Source organism: Hyla sarda, chromosome 1 (genome assembly GCF_029499605.1).
Source record: "Hyla sarda isolate aHylSar1 chromosome 1, aHylSar1.hap1, whole genome shotgun sequence".
NCBI lineage: Eukaryota > Metazoa > Chordata > Amphibia > Anura > Hylidae > Hyla > Hyla sarda.
In genome coordinates this window covers 240,583,904-240,605,076 of record NC_079189.1, presented here as the reverse complement: position 1 = coordinate 240,605,076, position 21,173 = coordinate 240,583,904, and the positions used below count along the sequence as shown (strand labels likewise).

General features: G+C 43.4%; 1 protein-coding gene across 1 annotated transcript in view; it reads right to left on the bottom strand.

The window, feature by feature from the left end:
- Positions 1–267: 267 nt before the first annotated feature.
- Positions 268–21,173, bottom strand: part of LOC130357410 (uncharacterized) — an 88,136-nt gene continuing 67,230 nt past the window's right edge. Inside the window, exons 6-8 of the mRNA XM_056560123.1 lie at positions 8,948–9,145; positions 3,780–4,000; positions 268–412 (exon numbers count right to left, since the gene is read on the bottom strand). Coding sequence (XP_056416098.1) covers positions 268–412; positions 3,780–4,000; positions 8,948–9,145 — 564 coding nt within the window. The remainder of the gene's footprint in view (positions 413–3,779; positions 4,001–8,947; positions 9,146–21,173) is intronic.

Sequence of the window (21,173 nt, the reverse complement as noted above, 5' to 3'; positions counted from 1 at the left end):
TTTATGTAATGTAGCATTCATAAAAAAATTTATTACAAAATTGTGCTAAATAAATGGCATAGTGGCCCTTATTTACTAAGAGTGGAGTGTAGGTTTCTTTGTGGGTTTTAATTCCCTACAATTTATTTCCCACGGTGTTCACTAAGGTTTCCCTACATTTTTTAGTGACCATCAGACAGACAGATGTCTTAGTAACATTGCAACGGCAAGATTTTTTAAAGATTTTGATATTGTATTTTTTTAATAAATTGCTTAAATGCAAATAAGTCAATACACCTTTTTTCTTCTTCTTCTCCTCCTCTTGGAATGCCTCAAGCTGGATGCTTGTGATAATTCAGCAGATGAGATTCCACCTGCAGAGCTAATGTAGTTTCTTTCATTCTTGGATTTGGTCTGGATTACTTCAGAGGTTCTATAAGATATAATCTGTGTCCATTGACTGCAGAACAAGCCATAGCATTATGATTAAAAGGTTTTCTGGTTTTAAGTAAAAACTTTTTTTTACTGAAAGGTCATGCAAGTTTCTGATATATTGGCCCTCATTTACTAAGAGTGTCTGGTTTTTACTAGGGTGAAATGTTGTTTCCAACTTGCAGGATTCCTCTTTATTTACTATGGAGAGATTTACAGGTCGGGAACATTTTCCAGCCATTTATTCACAGGATTTTCTTTGAATTCGATGGTAAATAGGTCACACGCCACTTCCAGAGTCAACCACGCCCCTTTGCGACAGCCCACGCCCCTTTTTCAGCTTTTCACAATGTAATGTCGGGTTTGTCGGATTTTTCTGGCACACACTGTCCCACACTTGCGCAGACTGGCACAGACACTATGCATCAAGATAACCCGACAAAAACTAGTCAGTTTTAGCTAGGTAAATGAGGGCCAATATGTTTTGCAATTCTTCACCCTTCTTTCTTTTATCTGGATAATGGAAACTGGTACAGACTTACAGTAATCATCAACTAGTCCTTGAGCATTTAGATAAGTAATAGAAATGACTTACAATTTCCTCGTGTTTGTCACTTTAGTTTTTAGTTTATTTCCAACTGCTGGGACCCCCTGCGATCTCCAGAACAGGACTCCGGTGCGGTAAAGTTTACTGAGAGTCCGTAGTAAAGCATGAGCACATGCACAGTTTACTATGGACTCTGCAGATTAGCATAGGACTAGTGTAAGCAGCATCATGAGTGTAGTTTGCCAGCATTGTCAGCAGTGAACTGCGAACTTTGCTAACGTAATAGCCTACATTTTACTGCAAGTCTCCAGCTTACATTTCACTGTGAGTCTCTCTAACTTCCTCTGCTATGCTCATTATGCTAGCAAAGTCCGTAGTAAACTGCACATACGCTCGCAGTTTAGTGCGGACTGCTGACTACGGTAGCAAACTATGCTCATGCGTGTGGCATCCTGTTTCGGCAGGATGCCAAACCGGTTTTACTGGTTCCTTAAGGGTTTGGTTTGTTGGGGGGCCTCTCTCCTTTCGGAGAAGGGCTTGCGATAGACCGCATCCTCGTGCACGGTTTTTTGTGTGAACACTTGCACTTTTTACTTGCACTTGATTGTGATTTGAGAGCACGTACCTCGGCTTTCAATAAAAAACGATGCTCATGCGTAGGTTAACGGCAGAGTCGGTAGTAAACTGTGCATTTGCTTGCGACTTACTACGGACTCGCAGTACACTTTACCACATTGGCTCTCGGAGAGAACACCTTCTGTAGATGGCACGCACTCTATTCAGACCTCCTCCCAAGATTAGATACTTATGCCCTATACTGTGGATAGGGAATACTGTCCTTTTTACTGGACAATCCTTTTAACTACCTAAGATCACCAGTGATAGTAATTACTGCCAGACTTCTAGACCACCATTATTAAAATTACCATCATTAAAAACAAAGTCCAGGATAATAATTTTTTTTCATTTAGTTTATCAACTTATTAAATAGAATGGACATTCCTGTGTATGCCTTGTGTTTACCTATTTAAGTTAATGGAAGGGACACAGATATGAAGAAGGAACGTGGAACTGATAGGGGTCTGAGAAGTCTGAGCTACCAGGAAGCATCTGGTAGGTAATGATGTAATCCTGTAGTTTCCTGGAAGTCTGTAACATAGGAGAGACTGACCTGTCTACACATTAGTGCATGTGCGTTTCTGATGGTCAGACTGGTGATCGCACAACCCAACTGCAATAATGAAATGTATGGAACTGTCTAGCTGGACTGAAACAGATGATGCTTGAGGAATGCTGGTAGTGCAATAGCAATATATGGGGAAAGAAACCCTCACTGCTTCCTTTAAACTAGGGATCGACTGATTATCGGTTTGGCCGATATTATCGGCCGATATTCACGATTTTCTAAGTTATCGGTATCGGCAATTACCTTGCAGATAATGCCGATAATGCGGGCGCTTTAAATCAATGAACTTCAGCGGCTTTTGCGGGGCCAGAGACCGCCGCCCGCTTCTCTCCCCCTGCCTGTCCAGGGGTCCTGAGTCCAAACACCGCCGCTGCCCAATTGCCTCCCTCACCTATCCTCTGGTCAGAGACCGCCGCTGCCCCATTGCCTCCCCCATCCCCGGTTTTATAATTACCTGTTCCCGGGGTCCGTGCTAATTGTGGCTCCTGCGGCGTCCTGCGCTGTTGCTGTGCGCTGCACAATGACGAGTGATGTCCTCAACGCAATGTCATCGTCAGTGGCCCGGCGCACAGTGACAGCTCAGGCCGCCGCCGGGCCAGAAGTAGCGTGGACCCCGGGAACAGGTAATTATAAAACCAGACAGGGGGAGGCAATCGGGCAGCGGCGGTGGTTGGACTCAGGACCCCAGGACAGGCAGGGGGAGAGAAGCGGGCGGCGGCGGCGGTCTCTGGCTCCATAAAAGCTGCTGCAGTTCATTGATTTAAAGCGCCAGAAACAGTTTATCAGGGTATACCCGCACACACACATGCACCCTCATTTTACCAAGCATATTTGGGGGGGGGGGAATTAAAATGCACGGAATATCGGTATAAGTTATCAGCTATTGGCCTGAAAGTTCACAGGTTATCGGCTCTAAAAAATCAATATCGGTCTATCCCTACTTTAAACCCTCCTATTTAAAAATAGGCAGTGTTTGCATAATTAAAGCAGGTTTGCTGCATCTATTTTGAGCACTAACACACCTGGAAACCCTGCTTAACCCCTTCCAGACTGGACTTGTTGTCTCCCTTCCTGGCCATTTTCTTATTGTTTAGTAAATGGCAATTTTATAGCTATAGTTTATAAAAAAAATTTACTGTTTGGGTACTGAAATAATTTTTGCAGTGTTTTTTCTGTGATACTTTGGGCTTAGTTTTAATGTAATTTTTTATTTCAGTAAAAAACAAAATGAATATAAATGTCTGTACAATTTTTTTTCTTAATAATTGTGCCCTAAAATACCATTATAAATTGTGTCACCTTTCGGTTACAGTATACAGTAATTTTATATAGGGGTTCCATATAGGAGGAGGGGGCATTGTTTGGGCCTTTTTAAATTAATATTTTTATTTTTTTCACAGAGGGAACCCAATAGATGATTGCAGGTACCCAGCATCGGCAATCACATGATCGCTTGCCAGAAAGCAAGAAGCATTATTGCTTCCTGCTGAGAGCTTGATACATAGCTTTCATTGAGTGCTGTGTATACAGCCATCAGGAAGGCAGCGGCAGCGGCAGAGTTAACCTGCTGCCCAGATGGTTAAAAACTCCTGTGTGCAAATAATTCAACTGAAAATTGCATAAAATCTAGGTAACCTTCTATTTGACTTCTCAGAATGATATCTCCGGTTTCCTTTTTTCTTCATGATTTCGAACAGCAGCTCCTTTTGAGACACTAAAATCTGTTTTTCTTTTTGTAGGGCTTCCGCCTGTACATGCAGTGATTTGTTTACATTCTCAGATCCTTTGACAGCATTTTCCAGGGTGTAATTGTGCTGCTTCAATGCTGACACCTCAAGATGAAGACTCTCATTGATCTGTGTAAAGTGATAATACAGACATGTCATTTACATTGGTCTTTACAAAGATGATATAATGTACACTGAAACCCAACTATAACCATAAATGTGTGACTGCCTTATTACAGAATGTTTGGTGATATACAGGAAAGGAATTTAAAAAAATAAGCTACAAGTTACAGTATACCAAATAGTTTCTCATAGAACTATATATCATTTTACTCAGTTCCTCCTGCTTCTTATTATGCTGCAGATAGGACAACATGTTCACTGTGACTGGTTCCTTTTAACCCCTTAAGAACGCAGGGTTTTTCCGTTTTTGCACTTTCGTTTTTTTTCCTCATCACCTTCTAAAAGTCATAATGCTTTCAATTTTGCACATACAGACCCATATGAGGGTAAACATTTACGGCTTTAAAAAAAATGTAAAAAATTATAACTACATGCACCAAAATTAGTATGTGTAAAATTGTCATTTTCTGACCCCTATAACTTTTTTTATTTTTACATATAAGGGGCAGTATAAGGGCTCATTTTTTGCACCATGATCTGAAGTTTTTATCGGTATCATTATTGTTTTGATGGGACTTTTTGATCGCTTTATATATTTTTTTTTAGGATATGCAAAGTGACCATAAATACGCAATTTTGGACTTTGGAATTTTTGTTACTTGTACGCCATTGACCGTGTGGTTTAATTAACATATTTTTTTTATAGTTCAGACATTTACGCACGCAGCGATACCACATATGTTTATTTTTATGTTTACCTATTTTTTATATGGAATTTGGGAAAAGGGGGGTTATTCAAACTTTTAATATGGAAGGGGTTAATGGGTGTTTTTTTTAAACTTTTTATTAAACTTTATTTTTTTACACTTTTAGTCCCCTTGGGGGACTTTTAGGAGGAATCAGTAGATTCCTCATACAGATCAATGTGATTCCATAGAACCACATTGATCTGTGTGCTTAGCGCCTGATTGAAGAAGCTTGGTTCAGCCAGGCAGTGGATCACCCCCAGTGGATCACCCCCCCCCCCCCCCCCCGGACCACCAGAGATGGTTTAAATGTCCCTTTAGACACTGCTGTCAACTTGAAAGCGGCGATTTAAAGAGTTAATAGCCGGCCACAGTGATCGCCGCATGTCAGCTATTAATGCTGGCCCCCAGCTACAGGAATCAGCTGGGGGTCGGCCAGTATGGCGCGGGTTTGAGTCAGGAGCCCGCGCCATAAATACATTGCTTGCAGTGTCAGGAGGTCATCCAGCAGGAAAATAGGGTTTGGACTGCCAAAATCACAGGATTCTTTAACTAGTGAGGTTCCTCTTCAGATATGTAAGCAGTAATTCAAATCCCTTCCTGCTTTTCCCATATTTAAAGCACAAGTGCAGCATTGCTCTTCTGCGTGTTCTGCATGTTTCTGATTATACAGTCAGGGGGTGGGGGGTTTATTAGGCGTACACACTACTCAATGTACAACATTCACACACCCTGACTGTATAATGCCACCCATCACCTGATATTCACTCCGCCCCTAGACATCTTATCCCCAATTTAAAGCTTTGCTCCGTGCCTGACGACTGGTGATGCAGGGGCTGGAGGATCGTGATGTCATGGCCCCGCCCCCTCGTGAAATCACGCTCCCTCAATTCTAGTCTATTGGAGGGGATTGGTGGCCACCCCACCCCCTCCCATAGACTTGCATTGAGGGGGCGGAGTGTGACGTCATGAGGGTGCGGGGCCGTGACATCATTATCCTCTGCATCACCAGTCATTAGGCACAGAGCGAAGCTTTCTCCGTGAACAAGATGACATTGGGTGCTGCAGGGGAGATCACAGGGCTTCCCAGCCTCTAGGAGGGACCTGATAGGTGATGATGTCATCATGTAGTTCACAGGAAGTCAACTGACTTAGTACAGACCAATTCCTAAGACACATAAAGCCATGTAATTTTATAACATCTGGTGGTCAGAATGCTGGCCACCTGACCCTAGTATAAACGCATGGATGCAACTGTGCTGGAATAAAACAAATTGCACTGCATGACTAGTGATGATGAGTGTGCATATGGGCAAAAGGAAAAACCTCCTTTAAGAGGTTGCAGTTTGTCAAGTAAATTGAAATACCCCTACAACTTAATATGTTGATTTCATGACTTGCTAGTTACAGGGTGATTAACAAATTATTAATATTGACTCTAATTGTATAAATCCTAAAACTAAGTTGGAACTAACCTATTATTTGATTTGTCTCAAGGATGTCTTGTCTCACCCCTATATACTAAGAGGTGGGACAGATCAGCAGAGGATTTGACTACTGGAAATCATAGCATTTCATAAAAGGAAACCATCTGAAAATACATCACCATGTGTCACCATAAATACCCTTCTTATTGCAAATCAATGTGCTCAGTACAGTAGATGTGAAGTTTCTACCACACACAAAAATGCCACTTGAATTATTGTGTCAGTGAAAAATGTAAGTAGTGTTTAAGTATTATATAAGTTATAAGTATAACTAGGGACTGGGGGGGGGGGGGTTGTCATATATGTAGAGAACAAGATAGATGAGATAGAGAACTGGGACTTCTAAATGTAAGTGTGATGGAGCAGAGGGAGGGGTTAAAGGTATTTATTTGGAATAGGCTCAATAGAAAAAGAAAACTAAATTGCATGCTGACTAATGCTAGAAGTTGATAAACTGAAGTTGATAATGTCGGAGGATAATTCTGACATATTGGAAATAACGCAGATATGGTTGAACAATAGCTATGACTTGGCAGTTAACTTATAGGGTTATAGTTAATTGTAATTGTAAAAATCCAAATGGGGGTGGGGTTAGATTAACCTTTATGTAAAGTCCTGTTTAAAGGTCACACTGTGAGAAGAAATATGTGAGGGGAATGTGTAGTCCTTATGGTTGGAGATATATCGACACAAAAATAGAATGCTGATGGAGGTTTGCGATAAGCAACCAAATATAATAGAAACAGCAGATAAACTTTTATTGAGGCAAACAGATAAGGCAGCAAATCACAATGAGGTGGCTTAATAAGGCAAATAGATAAGACAGAAAATCACAATGAGGGGGCTTAATAAGGCAAATAGATAAGGCAGCAAATCACAATGAGGTGGCTATTATGAGGGACTTTCCTGATATAAATTGAAAAACTGAGACCTGTAGATCTCATAAAGGAAACAGATTTTTGTCTATCGCTAGAGATAATTATCTGTCCCAAATGGTGCAGGACCCAACTAGAGCGAGTGCCTTGCTGAACCTATTATTTACCAACAGACCTGACAGAGTAACTAATATGCAGTTAAGGGGACATCTAGAAACAGTGATAACAACATAATACTTTTTAACGTCCAGCTTGTGGCTCACTTCCAGCCCCCATTCCGACAGGATGGCGCTACTTATATGCAGTAGCCCTTTGCTCTGCTACCTAAAGAGAGCAGGGTCTGCTGAGAGCAGACGTGCTGTGCACAGGCACGTCTGTTTGAAGATGCCAGACAGTGATGTCAGTTAACAACACCATCCCTCTTCCTGCCCACCGAATTTGAGATGTAGCAGAAGCTGGGTAACTTTGGTGGGGACTATTTCTACTACTCCTACTAGAGGGAGGACTGCTGCTACTATTACAGGGTAGGCTGCTACTACAGGAGTGCTGCTGCAACTAAAGGGGGATGCTGCTATTACTACAGGGGGGTTGCTGTTACTAAAGGGGAGCTTCTTCAACTACTACGGGGGGCTGCTGCTATTACAGGGGAACTGCTACTACTACAAGGGAGGCTGCTGCTGCTACCACCACAGAGGGGCTGTTACTAATACAGGGGGTCTGCTGCTACTAGAGGGGCAGCTGCTGCTACTACAGGAGTGCAGCTGTTGCCACTCAAGGGGCTGCTGCTACTATAAGGGGCTGTTACTAAAACTAGGAGGCTTCTGCTACTACATGGGGGCTGCTACTAAAACTAGGAGGCTTCTGCTACTACATGGGAGCTGCTACTTCATGCAGGGAAACATTTCAAGCCTATAAAATGTGGCTGTTATGTTGAGCAAGTTTTGCCACCCCTGGTCTATAAGTTTAACATCTATTATGGGTAAAATATTTCAGATGCTATTCTGGAGTACTTCATATCACAGCATCAGCACAGTTTATGAGGGATTGGACTTGTCAGGCTAATCTGATTAGCTTCTTGAGGAGGTCAGTTATAGATTGGACCGGGGTGAAGCTGTGGATGTTGTATATCTGGACTTTTTTAAGGCGTTTCATACCATGCCACACAAAAGGTTAGTACACAAAATGAGGATGCTGGGACTAGGGGAGGATATATGTAAATGGGTTAGCAACCGGCTTAGTGATAGAAAGCAGAGGGTGAGTATTAATATCCTGCGCGTATTTGATACAAAGGATTTGAAGCTGCAGATTTTATCCTGTAGATTTCAATCTAAACTAAATGACTGAACAGAGCTTCAAATCTGCAGCTTCAAATCCTGCACATCAAATATGAGCAGGAAACTGTACATGTGATTACACTGTAAAAGACTTATCTGGTAAAAACCTTTTTTTTTTTGGATTGTGACGAGACTTCGTAATAAAATATTGCTTATGCAAACCTTCCTTACTCTGCTAGGCTTTTGTATCAAGTGGTCCCGTCTGCAGCTGATGACACGTAGCTTCTAAGAGCTGCATAGCATCTGCTGCGGATGTAGCTTACAGTGCTGTTTTGCTGTTCAGGGGGGACGCCGCTGCGGACAGTCATGTTGTGATGACTGACTCAATAAACAAGTTCATGGCTGATCTAAATGGGGGTTTTTTTTTGCACCTGATATGGGTCAGTTTTTGTTACTTCCACTAGCTCTCCACTGCAGGGTTCTAGGTTAAGCTAAGGAAATGAGTAAACTACATGTATATAATTATATCATAAGCATCACTTTAAATTATAATAAATCAGGTAATACTAACATTTCTATTGGCCACCACTTGAGACTGGAGCTTGACACATTTCTTCTCCAAATCCTTCGATGTAAGTTTTGCTTGATGGAGTCCAGAATAAAGTGATGCGATCTGTAATTCCAGAACATCTCTCTCGCGCTTTGCACTACTGCACTTAGCTTCCATTAGTTCTGCATGCTGACTCAACCTTTCATGTATCTCTATTGCCTGTAACCAGACTGTACAAGTTAGGCACTGCAGTGTTTAATAGGCTTTTAAAACACACAAAAATGAATTCACTATTATTTTAGATGTACTGTTTATGTAAATGTTCTGGGGGGGGGGGGGGGGGGGGGACAAATAATATCCCTACATAGGATCCAAGGCCTCTCCTGAACTGCCTATATTTAGTCAATACCTGCATTTTTCATACAAATGACAGTCCTAGAGAATCCTAGAGAATCCTTTTATTAGGCTGTTGTTCTGGCATTCCCCCTAGAAATGTATAAAATGTATAAGTGGGTATTACCAGTTACTCAGTCTGAAACTTTTCAATCATTGCTCACAATGCCCAACTGTGAAAAACAAACACTATGAAAAGGGGAATGATAACAACCAGATCTAAATTTTATTCCAAAATATTCAGGAATAAAAATATTGCAGGATAATAAGAAAAGATGCGCACTCCTGATGGGTCAATAAAGGTTAATGAGGTTAAAGTTGTTGTGCTGGCTATTTCTCTATTATTATTCTTTTGCTGTGCAAGTTAGGGGGAGTGGCACCCTCTTTAGTTGTGCACCCCTACCTGTTCATGGGAGTTTTCTTTTTTAAATTTATAGTGGATCCAGCATGTCACCCAGTCAGAGGCCATATGCCCAGCAGGGGAGAATGAAATGAGAGTGTTAGCGTCCCATCTGAAGGGAGGCCACCTCCGCGTGGTGGATGGGGACACAATTTTGATAAAAATGTGCGCTAAGAGCCTCCATTTTTTTACCAAGAGTGCTGCAGAAACCTTCTTTTTTATATACTATCTTTTCCAATGTATGTTAGTTTTGTAGGACTCAAAAGCACATCAAATCATATTTTTAGTCCCGCAAAATTAATGTATACATTCAGACAATAGACCAAACATAGTCATCAGTTAACTACTTTGGTGCATTAAAGGGTTATCCAGCGTTTTTTTTTTCTAAAAGTATGACAATTCTGTAGTATATAACCTTCTGCGCTCCAGTGAAGCCTCCGCTGTACTGCTTTGGGTTTCACAGCGATCCTCTTCTTGAGCAGCAATCTGACATGTCGGGCCCAGGAAGCTCCCAAATCCAGTGTATGACACTGTTGCTCAGTGAATCACTGGCAGCAGTAATGTCCCGTCTTGGCCAATGATTCACTGAGCAGCACTGGGTCCGGGTGCAGTCCCATTACGGCTTTGAAAGAGGATTGTTGCGTGGCCCGGAACAAGACAAGGTAAGTAAAAGGTTTGTTTTGTTATATACTACAGGACGGGTAAACTAAAAAAAAAAAAAAAAGACACAAAAGTTTTTTTTTTTTTTTTTTATAGTGGAAGTAAAGGTTTGTTTTGTTATATACCAACGGACAGGTAAACAAAAAAAAAAAAAAAAAAAAAGCCACAAAAGTCTTTTAGTTTTTTGTTTGTTTTTATAATGCATGTCATTTTATATTTTCTAATATATGGTATAAAAAAACGACATCAGCAGATCACAGGGTCTCATGATACTAAAGGGATTTAAAGGGGTATTCCAGTGGGGAAAAAAATTCAAAAATCAACTGGGGCCAGAAAGTCATACAATTTGTAAATTACTTCTATTAAAAAATCTTAACCCTTCTTGTACTTCTTGTAGCTGCTGTATGATCTAGAGGAAGTTGTATAGTTCTTTTCTGTCTGACCACAGTGCTCTCTGCTGACACCTCTGTCCATGTCAGGAACTTTCTAGAGTAGGAGCAAATCCCCATAGCAAACCTATCCTGCTCCGGACAGTTCCTGACATGGACAGAGGTGTCAGCAGAGAGCACTGTGGTCAGACAGAAAAGAACAACTCAACTTTCTCTGTAGTATACAGCAGCTGATAAGTACTGGAAGGGTTAAGATTTGTTAATAGAAGTAATTTACAAATCTGTTTAACTTTCTGGCACCAGTTGATAAGAAAAAAAAATGTTTTTCCATTGGAGTACCCCTTTAAAGGTCCAGTAAATCACAGGAACCCATTTAGAGCACTTAATTGCAACTTGTCTAATAGATTAATTCATAAATAAATTAGTGTTTGGTGTTTAGATGTTCTATGTGTGCAACAAAAAATATTAAAACATAAAAAAACACAAAAAAAATGCTAAGGAATTATTCCTTCTGGTGGGCTCAAGAAACCAAGTCCAATGCTAAAACAGTCTGTTAGCACACTTTGTTAAAATAATACAATTTGAATTTGGACTAATGTTATACCTAAAAATCTTTCAGATGACTTAAAAAATAATTAGTAGAATTTTGAGGAATTTGCAATCTACAAAAATCATTCTTTGTGACTTTCACTGACTGGTCTCAAAACCTGTAAACTAAAAAGGATTAGAGAAATTATTGTGCACATATACTATATAAATAAGAATGGTCCTTCAGAATAATTTAGCCTGTTAAAGAGGCCTTGTGACCAACCCTCAAAAATTACATTTATTAGGCATACATGCCCCTCAGTGTAAGATATTCCAACCCCTGACTGTATAATCCCGTCACATGATATTCACTCCCACTTTTCCTTAATTAACTTAAAACCTACATATCTCAGTAATGGAAGGGCATGTCAAGAAACTGTAAAAGAGTGTGTGATCAAGGCACCATAAGCTATTTAATTACAGTAAAACATCAGTTTTTGGGGTTGGCACTAGGTCCTCTTTAAGCCAATCATCAGTTCTGTTGCTCCAATGGCATTACTTGCATTGGCACATGATATTTTGAACTATTTTTAAACTCGATAATGTGATCTTAGAAGAAAATCTTAGAAGAAGGTGGAAATAATGTAAGCAAGCACATAAATACCAAAACTGGTCCAGGAAGCACAATCCTGACACTATAATTTGCTCTGATACTCACAGGCCTCTTAGAACAATCAGTTTAAAAATGCAGCCAGATTACTAGTCATTAGGGAGGGTCCTGGCAGCTGCTCCCCGCCCCTCTGGCTTTGAGTGACGCATCTCTCCTTATACACAGATAGCGAGAAAAGTGTTACTGAATGGTGGTAGGACAGGAAGCCGCCACAGGGACCCATCACATAACTACTTACCCAGGTTCTACGGACTACAAGGGCAGGATCTGCTCCCCCAGTATATATGCACAACTGCATTTGGGGTTGAGCACCTCCAGCCATTTGAGACCACGTTTTTTGTTGTTGTTTGTAAATTTATACGTGGAGGTGTGTAAACTCCATATGTTAATGCGCCTTGAACATTTTCCAGGCAGCATAAGGGTTGCACCTGTGAGGCCATGCACCTATATCAGCCAACATGGGTGGGGCTTGTAGCCTCTCTCCCCCCTCCCATTGTATGTGTGCTTAGTCACGCTGGAGGGAACTGGGAGCAGGCTACATGTCGACCTAGTGCTGCTGTAATTGCCCACTGGCCCCTGGTTTTTGCTTATTACGCACAGGTAGGTTAGCGTTAGGTCCCGTGCCATCTGAGAAACCTTGGCGTTGGTGTGCGGGCTAGGATTATATTTATAGGTCTTCTATAAGTTCTGCAGGCTCAGACTGATTACTCATCAAGGTAGATGCTGAAGGCTACAAAAAAGAATACATCATAAAGGCTGAATCTAGCATTCTCTATGACCCTTGTCCATCATCAAACACAAGAGAACATTGCCACAAGAGAGGAAGCAATAAATCCAAAGTCAAAAGTTCAAGATGTTCTTGACAGACTGGCGTCATTGAAATTCAAAAACTATACTTTATTGTTCACAACAATACATTTTCCCAGGATAGCAAGTAAAAGAAAGTTTGTTTTCATGTGTAGCTCCAATATGTGAGAAGCAGAGTAATATTACTGCAGAACAATTCCTCTCTTTTTTATTTTCTTAAAATCCAGTTGAGAGCTAATTGTGTTTTAGGTCCTCACGTTGTAATGAGCGCTCTCTAACATTGTGTCCAAATGGAGGTTATATAAACTCAGTGGTTTCAGTCCTTTACTGCCTGAGTATCAGTACTATGCTTGGTGGCTATTTCCCACATCCTTGTAATTCCAGTATCCTATGCTAATTCATCTTCTGACCAGATGTGGTGCACTCCTGCTCCAAAGCTGGGCCCATGGCTATACCCTATACATTGTATGACTCCTGTCCAGTCAGCCAGGAAGGATTTAAGGAGTTTTCAGGATTAGAAAACCGCTTCTTCTTTTTTGCCAATACAACGCCACTCCTGTCCATAAGTCTTGTATAGTAGTGCAGCTCAGCCCCATTCACTTCAATGGAGCCAAGCTACAATACCAGACACAACTTGTGGACAGGAGTTGTGCTGTTTTTGCTAAAATGAATAAGCATTTTTTTTTTATTCTGTATAGTGGATAATTAAGGTGTGCTCAATCTGTATGAGAAATTGAGTCTGGTGGTCACAATTAGAGCAGGTATAGGTAGACTGATTTCTCAAGGACTTGCTGTGGAGTGTACTGGTCAAGAGGTAAGTTGTCTATGTAGATATTATGTAGGAGGTGTGGAATGTGTAGGATGGTATGTGTGGGAAAAAAGGGGTTTGCATTGTAGATGTATAGAAAAAAGGATTCGTGTAGCTCACTTAGGATAAGATATGTACCAAGGTTACTGGTGTTGCATACACCCACAATAGGCCAAGGATAAATGTAGAATAGTATATAACTTATATACAGGCTATATAAATTATATGTATACCAGTCCTCAAAGGTACATAGAGAGGAAATTAAGAAGAAATTAGTTCCAGCGATTAGAAAGGACAATGTGATACATAAAATGACTATTTATTGTGCATAAAATTTTTTACCTACTATCACCTTAGCATGGCCCTTGCGTCAGATGAAGAGGCTAATATATGTAGAATTATAATAAAATTATGCTAAAAGAACATGTAAATACACCAACTGAATAGCGTAATAAAATTCACTGTAGCTTATGGAATCAAAATATATGTTGTTAGCAGCAACTGGTTATTGTCACGATGCCGGCTGGCAGGTAGTGGATCCTCTGGGCCAGAGAGGGATTGGCGTGGACCGTGCTAGTGGACCGGTTCTAAGCCACTACTGGTTTTCACCAGAGCCCGCCGCAAAGCGGGATGGTCTTGCTGCGGCGGTAGTGACCAGGTCGTATCCACTAGCAACGGCTCACCTCTCTGGCTGCTGAAGATAGGCGCGGTACAAGGGAGTAGGCAGAAGCAAGGTCGGACGTAGCAGAAGGTCGGGGCAGGCAGCAAGGATCGTAGTCAGGGGCAACGGCAGAAGGTCTGGAACACAGGCTAGGAACACACAAGGAACGCTTTCACTGGCACAATGGCAACAAGATCCGGCAAGGGAGTGCAGGGGAAGTGAGGTGATATAGGGAAGTGCACAGGTGAACACACTAATTGGAACCACTGCGCCAATCAGCGGCGCAGTGGCCCTTTAAATCGCAGAGACCCGGCGCGCGCGCGCCCTAGGGAGCGGGGCCGCGCGCGCCGGGACAGGACAGACGGAGAGCGAGTCAGGTACGGGAGCCGGGGTGCGCATCGCGAGCGGGCGCTACCCGCATCGCGAATCGCATCCCGGCTGGCAGCGGAATCGCAGCGCCCCGGGTCAGAGGATGTGACCGGAGCGCTGCAGCGGGGAGAGTGAAGCGAGCGCTCCGGGGAGGAGCGGGGACCCGGAGCGCTCGGCGTAACAGTTATGTTAGCAATCCATATAATTGTCTGTAATATACAGAAAAATGTATTGGTTGTATAATGAAATAGGTGTAAAGTTCCGTTTGTAGGACAAAATCGTTGATGGTATAGTAGGAGCAGTAATTCTCCTGAAGGCAAAGTTTTTGGAAGAGTTTGAAAAAGGTTTGGTGAACGGCACCATTCAACGACCAAAGAGAATAATCCTGGGGATCGCAGAGCGGGCTGGCACAGCTGCGTCTGGCACAAGAAGGGACTTGAATGATGCCCTTCTGCTTAGGTAAGGATCGCAGAGTCTCCTTGTCTCTTGTCAGTCTTCATCTGGCACGGACTGCGTCCGACCTGGCAGGGGATGATGTATGTGACTGGAGATCTTGTAAGAGAGACAGTGATAGATACCTGGAGGCACGGAGGTGGATGCCAGCATCCTCGTATGAATGAAGCACTAATAGCGTGCGTGCTGCAGTGGTCCCCAAATAGGGGACTTCCAGCTGTTGCAAGTGCTGAAGAGGTTAATAGTTGGTAAATCATATGTATACTTGTTGGGCTGTAGTGGTATAGTAGCTAGACGTGTTTCAAGGCCTCAGGCCTTTTCTTCAGTAGCAGTATAGAGGTGTATCCAGGTGAAATGATGTGCTTTATATACCCTCAATATGGTGATGTAATACAAAATGGGGGAAGGATGGATAGTAAATATGGATAAAAACATGATATGGAGTACAATGAATTATGTGAATATAGAGTTAATCATACTGGATCTATTAGGATAGAAAAGAGCAGGAAGATAAAGAGATGGCAAAGTGAAATAAAATAAATAAAAATAAAATAAAAATAAATAAAATAAGAATGACATAAAGAGATACAATGCTCATTGAGAATAAAACTAATGGTAACGACAATGAATCAAATATACTAATGTTGGGGATAAAAATATGACAATACAGATCAATAGGACTAACTCTTAAATATAGCTAATATATGAAAAAAATGATAAAATTATCCGAATAAGACTGAATAAAAATGTGCAACCCAAGAAGTGATGATAGTCTGGGGTGGGATCAACCACATGGACCATGACGGGCCATGGGGAAGAGCTAAACCACAAGAGGTACTAAAGGAAACCAAAAATTTTGAGTTCGGCATTGAAACCCTCTGGGTATGAATGAGTTGAATTCGAAGATTTTTCTGGATTCAGCTCTTGACATACGTATGATGAAATCTCCACCTCCAACATCTTCTCACACTCTGAATGGCCACAAAGAAGAGTCCTGATGGGTTCTGATAGTCTTGGGCATTAATTCACTGACATCTAATCTTTCACAACTGATTGACTGCTTTCTTCAACCATTTGTACAGACTACAACTTTTTAACTTAAAGGGGTATTCCAGGCCAAAACTTTTTTTTATATATCAACTGGCTCCGGAAAGTTAAACAGATTTGTAAATTACTTCTATTAAAAAATCTTAATCCTTCCAATAGTTATTAGCTTCTGAAGTTGAGTTGTTGTTTTCTGTCTAACTGCTCTCTGATGACTCACGTCCCGGGAGCTGTGGAGTTCCTATGGGGATATTCTCCCATCATGCACAGCTCCCGGGACATGACATCATCATTGAGCAGTTAGACAGAAAACTTCAGAAGCTAATAACTATTGGAAGGATTAAGATTTTTTTAATATAAGTAATTTACAAATCTGTTTAACTTTCCGGAGCCAGTTGATATATATAAAAAAATGTTTTGCCTGGAATACCCCTTTAAAGATACCACCCAAGTGATACAAATTCTTGAAAATGTTAAACACGAAGATGGCTTAAATGCTGTCAGACACTTTTTAACAAAAGGAGATATCTTGCCAGAACAAACTGATTTTTATCTTACAAGCCATCCATTTCATTTTAACCCATAATAATTTTTATTTTGAAAATTATTTTTATTTACAGTTAACTGGCACCGCACCAAGCTGCGCAAATTTGTTCATTTCAGCCTGGGAGGATCAATTTATCACTCCCAGGATTTGCGCAGATCTCGTCCTATTGTCACGATGCCGGCTGGCAGGAGGTGGATCCTCTGTGCCAGAGAGGGATGGCGAGGACCGTGCTAGTGGACCGGTTCTAAGACACTACTGGTTTTCACCAGAGCCCGCCGCAAAGCGGGATGGTCTTGCTGCGGCGGTAGTGACCAGGTCGTATCCACTAGCAACGGCTCACCTCTCTGGCTGCTGAAGATAGGCGCGGTACAAGGGAGTAGACAGAAGCATGGTCGGACGTAGCAGAAGGTCGGGGCAGGCAGCAAGGATCGTAGTCAGGGGCAACGGCAGGAGGTCTGGAACACAGGCTAGGAACACACAAGGAACGCTTTCACTGGCACGATGGCAACAAGATCCGGCAAGGAAGTGCAGGGGAAGTGAGGTGATATAGGGAAGTGCACAGGTGAAGACACTAATTGGAATCACTGCGCCAATCAGCGGCGCAGTGGCCCTTTAAATCGCAAAGACCCGGCGCGCGCACGCCCTAGGGAGCGGGGCCGCGCGCGCCGGGACAGGAGCGAGGGAGAGCGAGTCAGGTACGGGAGCCGGGGTGCGCATCGCGAGCGGGCGCTACCCGCATCGCGAATCGCATCCCGGCTGGAAGCGGAATCGCAGCGGGGAGAGTGTAGCGAGCGCTCCGGGGAGGAGCGGGGACCCGGAGCGCTCGGCGTAACAGTACCCCCCCCCTTGGGTCTCCCCCTCTTCTTAGAGCCTGAGAACCTGAGGAGCAGATTTTTGTCTAGGATGTTGTCCTCAGGTTCCCAGGATCTCTCTTCAGGACCACAACCCTCCCAGTCCACTAAAAAAAAAGTTTTCCCTCTGACCTTTTTAGAAGCTAAGATCTCTTTGACAGAGAAGATGTCCGAGGAGCCGGAAACAGGAGTGGGAGGAACAGATTTGGGAGAAAAACGGTTGAGGATGAGTGGTTTAAGAAGAGAAACGTGAAAGGCATTAGGGATACGAAGAGAAGGAGGAAGAAGAAGTTTGTAAGAGACAGGATTAATTTGACACAAAATTTTGAAAGGACCAAGATAGCGTGGTCCCAACTTGTAGCTAGGGACACGGAAGCGGACATATTTAGCGGAGAGCCATACCTTGTCTCCAGGGGAAAAAACGGGAGGAGCTCTTCTTTTCTTATCCGCGAACTTCTTCATGCGTGATGAAGCCTGTAAGAGAGAATTTTGGGTCTCCATATGATGGAAAGGTCACGAGAAATTTCATCCACAGCGGGCAGACCAGAGGGCAAGGGGGTAGGGAGGGGGGGAAGAGGGTGACGGCCGTACACCACGAAAAATGGGGATTTGGAGGAAGATTCAGAGACTCTGAAGTTATACGAGAATTCGGCCCATGGAAGGAGATCTGCCCAGTCATCCTGGCGGGAGGAAACAAAATGTCGCAAATAATCACCCAAGACCTGGTTAATTCTTTCTACTTGTCCATTGGACTGGGGATGATATGCAGAAGAAAAATTTAATTTAATCTTGAGTTGTTTACAGAGAGCCCTCCAGAATTTAGACACGAATTGGACGCCTCTATCCGAGACGATCTGCGTAGGCAACCCGTGAAGACGAAAAATGTGTACAAAAAATTGTTTAGCCAACTGAGGCGCTGAAGGAAGACCAGGAAGAGGGATGAAATGTGCCATTTTGGAGAATCGATCAACGACCACCCAAATAACAGTGTTGCCACGGGAAGGGGGTAAATCAGTAATAAAATCCATACCAATCAGAGACCAAGGCTGTTCGGGGACAGGCAGGGGATGAAGAAAACCAGCGGGCTTCTGGCGAGGAGTCTTATCCCGGGCACAGATAGTGCAGGCTCGCACAAAGTCCACAACATCCGTCTCCAGAGTCGGCCACCAATAGAAGCGGGAGATGAGTTGCACAGATTTCTTGATGCCCACATGACCTGCGAGATGGGAGGAGTGACCCCATTTGAGGATTCCGAGGCGTTGGCGTGGAGAAACAAAGGTCTTTCCTGGAGGAGTTTGCCTGATGGAGGCTGGAGAAGTGGAGATCAGGCAGTCAGGTGGAATGATGTGTTGCGGAGAGAGTTCAACTTCTGAGGCATCAGAGGAACGAGAGAGAGCATCGGCCCTAATGTTCTTATCGGCAGGACGAAAGTGAATCTCAAAATTAAATCGGGCAAAGAACAGAGACCACCGGGCCTGGCGAGGATTCAGCCGTTGGGCAGACTGGAGGTAGGAGAGGTTCTTGTGGTCGGTGTAAATAATAACTGGAAATCTTGATCCCTCCAGCAGATGCCTCCATTCCTCAAGTGCTAATTTAATGGCTAGAAGCTCTCGATCCCCGATGGAGTAGTTCCTCTCCGCCGGAGAGAAGGTCCTAGAAAAAAAACCACAAGTGACAGCATGCCCGGAAGAATTTTTTTGTAGAAGAACAGCTCCAGCTCCCACTGAGGAGGCATCAACCTCCAATAGGAAGGGTTTGGAAGGGTCAGGTCTGGAGAGCACGGGAGCCGAAGAAAAGGCAGACTTGAGTTGTTTAAAGGCGTCTTCCGCTTGAGGAGGCCAAGACTTGGGATCGGCATTTTTTTTGGTTAAAGCCACGATAGGAGCCACAACGGTAGAAAAATGCGGAATAAATTGCCTGTAATAATTGGCGAACCCCAAAAAGCGTTGGATAGCACGGAGTCCGGAGGGGCGTGGCCAATCTAAGACGGCAGAGAGTTTGTCTGGATCCATTTGTAGTCCCTGGCCAGAGACCAAATATCCTAGAAAAGGAAGAGATTGGCATTCAAACAGACATTTCTCAATTTTGGCATAGAGTTGATTGTCACGAAGTCTCTGAAGAACCATACGGACATGCTGGCGGTGTTCTTCTAGATTGGCAGAAAAAATTAGGATATCGTCCAGATATACAACAACACAGGAGTATAACAGATCACGAAAAATTTCATTAACAAAGTCTTGGAAGACAGCAGGGGCGTTGCACAGGCCAAAGGGCATGACCAGATACTCAAAGTGTCCATCTCTGGTGTTAAATGCCGTTTTCCACTCATCCCCCTCTCTGATGCGGATGAGGTTATAGGCACCTCTTAAGTCCAGTTTAGTAAAGATGTGGGCACCTTGGAGGCGATCAAAGAGTTCAGAGATGAGGGGTAGGGGGTAGCGGTTCTTAACCGTGATTTTATTAAGACCGCGGTAGTCAATGCAAGGACGTAGGGAGCCATCTTTTTTGGACACAAAGAAAAATCCGGCTCCGGCAGGAGAGGAGGATTTACGGATAAAGCCCTTTTTTAAATTTTCCTGGACGTATTCAGACATGGCAAGAGTCTCTGGGGCAGAGAGAGGATAAATTCTGCCCCGGGGTGGAGTAGTGCCCGGGAGGAGGTCGATAGGACAATCATAAGGCCTGTGAGGAGGTAGAGTCTCAGCTTGTTTCTTGCAGAAAACATCCGCGAAGTCCATATAGGCCTTAGGGAGACCGGTTACTGGAGGAACCACAGAGTCACGGCAAGGGTTACTGGGAACCGGTTTTAGACAGTCCTTGGAACAAGAGGGCCCCCAACTCTTGATCTCCCCAGTGGACCAATCCAGGGTTGGGGAATGAAGTTGAAGCCAGGGAAGTCCAAGAAGAATTTCCGAGGTGCAATTGGGAAGGACCAAAAGTTCAATCCTCTCGTGATGAGATCCGATGCTCATTAGAAGGGGCTCCGTGCGGAAACGTATAGTACAGTCCAATCTTTCATTGTTTACACAATTGATGTAAAGGGGTCTGGCGAGACTGGTCACTGGGATGTTGAACCTGTTGACGAGAGAGGCCAAAATAAAATTTCCTGCAGATCCAGAGTCCAAGAAGGCCACGGTAGAGAAGGAGAAGGCAGAGGCAGACATCCGCACAGGCACAGTAAGACGTGGAGAAGCAGAGTAGACATCAAGGACTGTCTCACCTTTGTGCGGAGTCAGCGTACGTCTTTCCAGGCGGGGAGGACGGATAGGACAATCCCTCAGGAAGTGTTCGGTACTAGCACAGTACAGGCAGAGGTTCTCCATGCGGCGTCGTGTCCTCTCTTGAGGTGTCAGGCGAGACCGGTCGACCTGCATAGCCTCCACGGCGGAAGGCACAGGAATGGATTGCAGGGGACCAGAGGAGAGAGGAGCCGAGGAGAAGAAACGCCTCGTGTGAACAGAGTCCATATCTTGGCGGAGCTCCTGACGCCTTTCGGAAAAACGCATGTCAATGCGAGTGGCTAGGTGAATGAGTTCATGTAGATTAGCAGGAATTTCTCGTGCGGCCAGAACATCTTTAATGTTGCTGGATAGGCCTTTTTTAAAGGTCGCGCAGAGGGCCTCATTATTCCAGGATAATTCTGAAGCAAGAGTACGGAATTGTACGG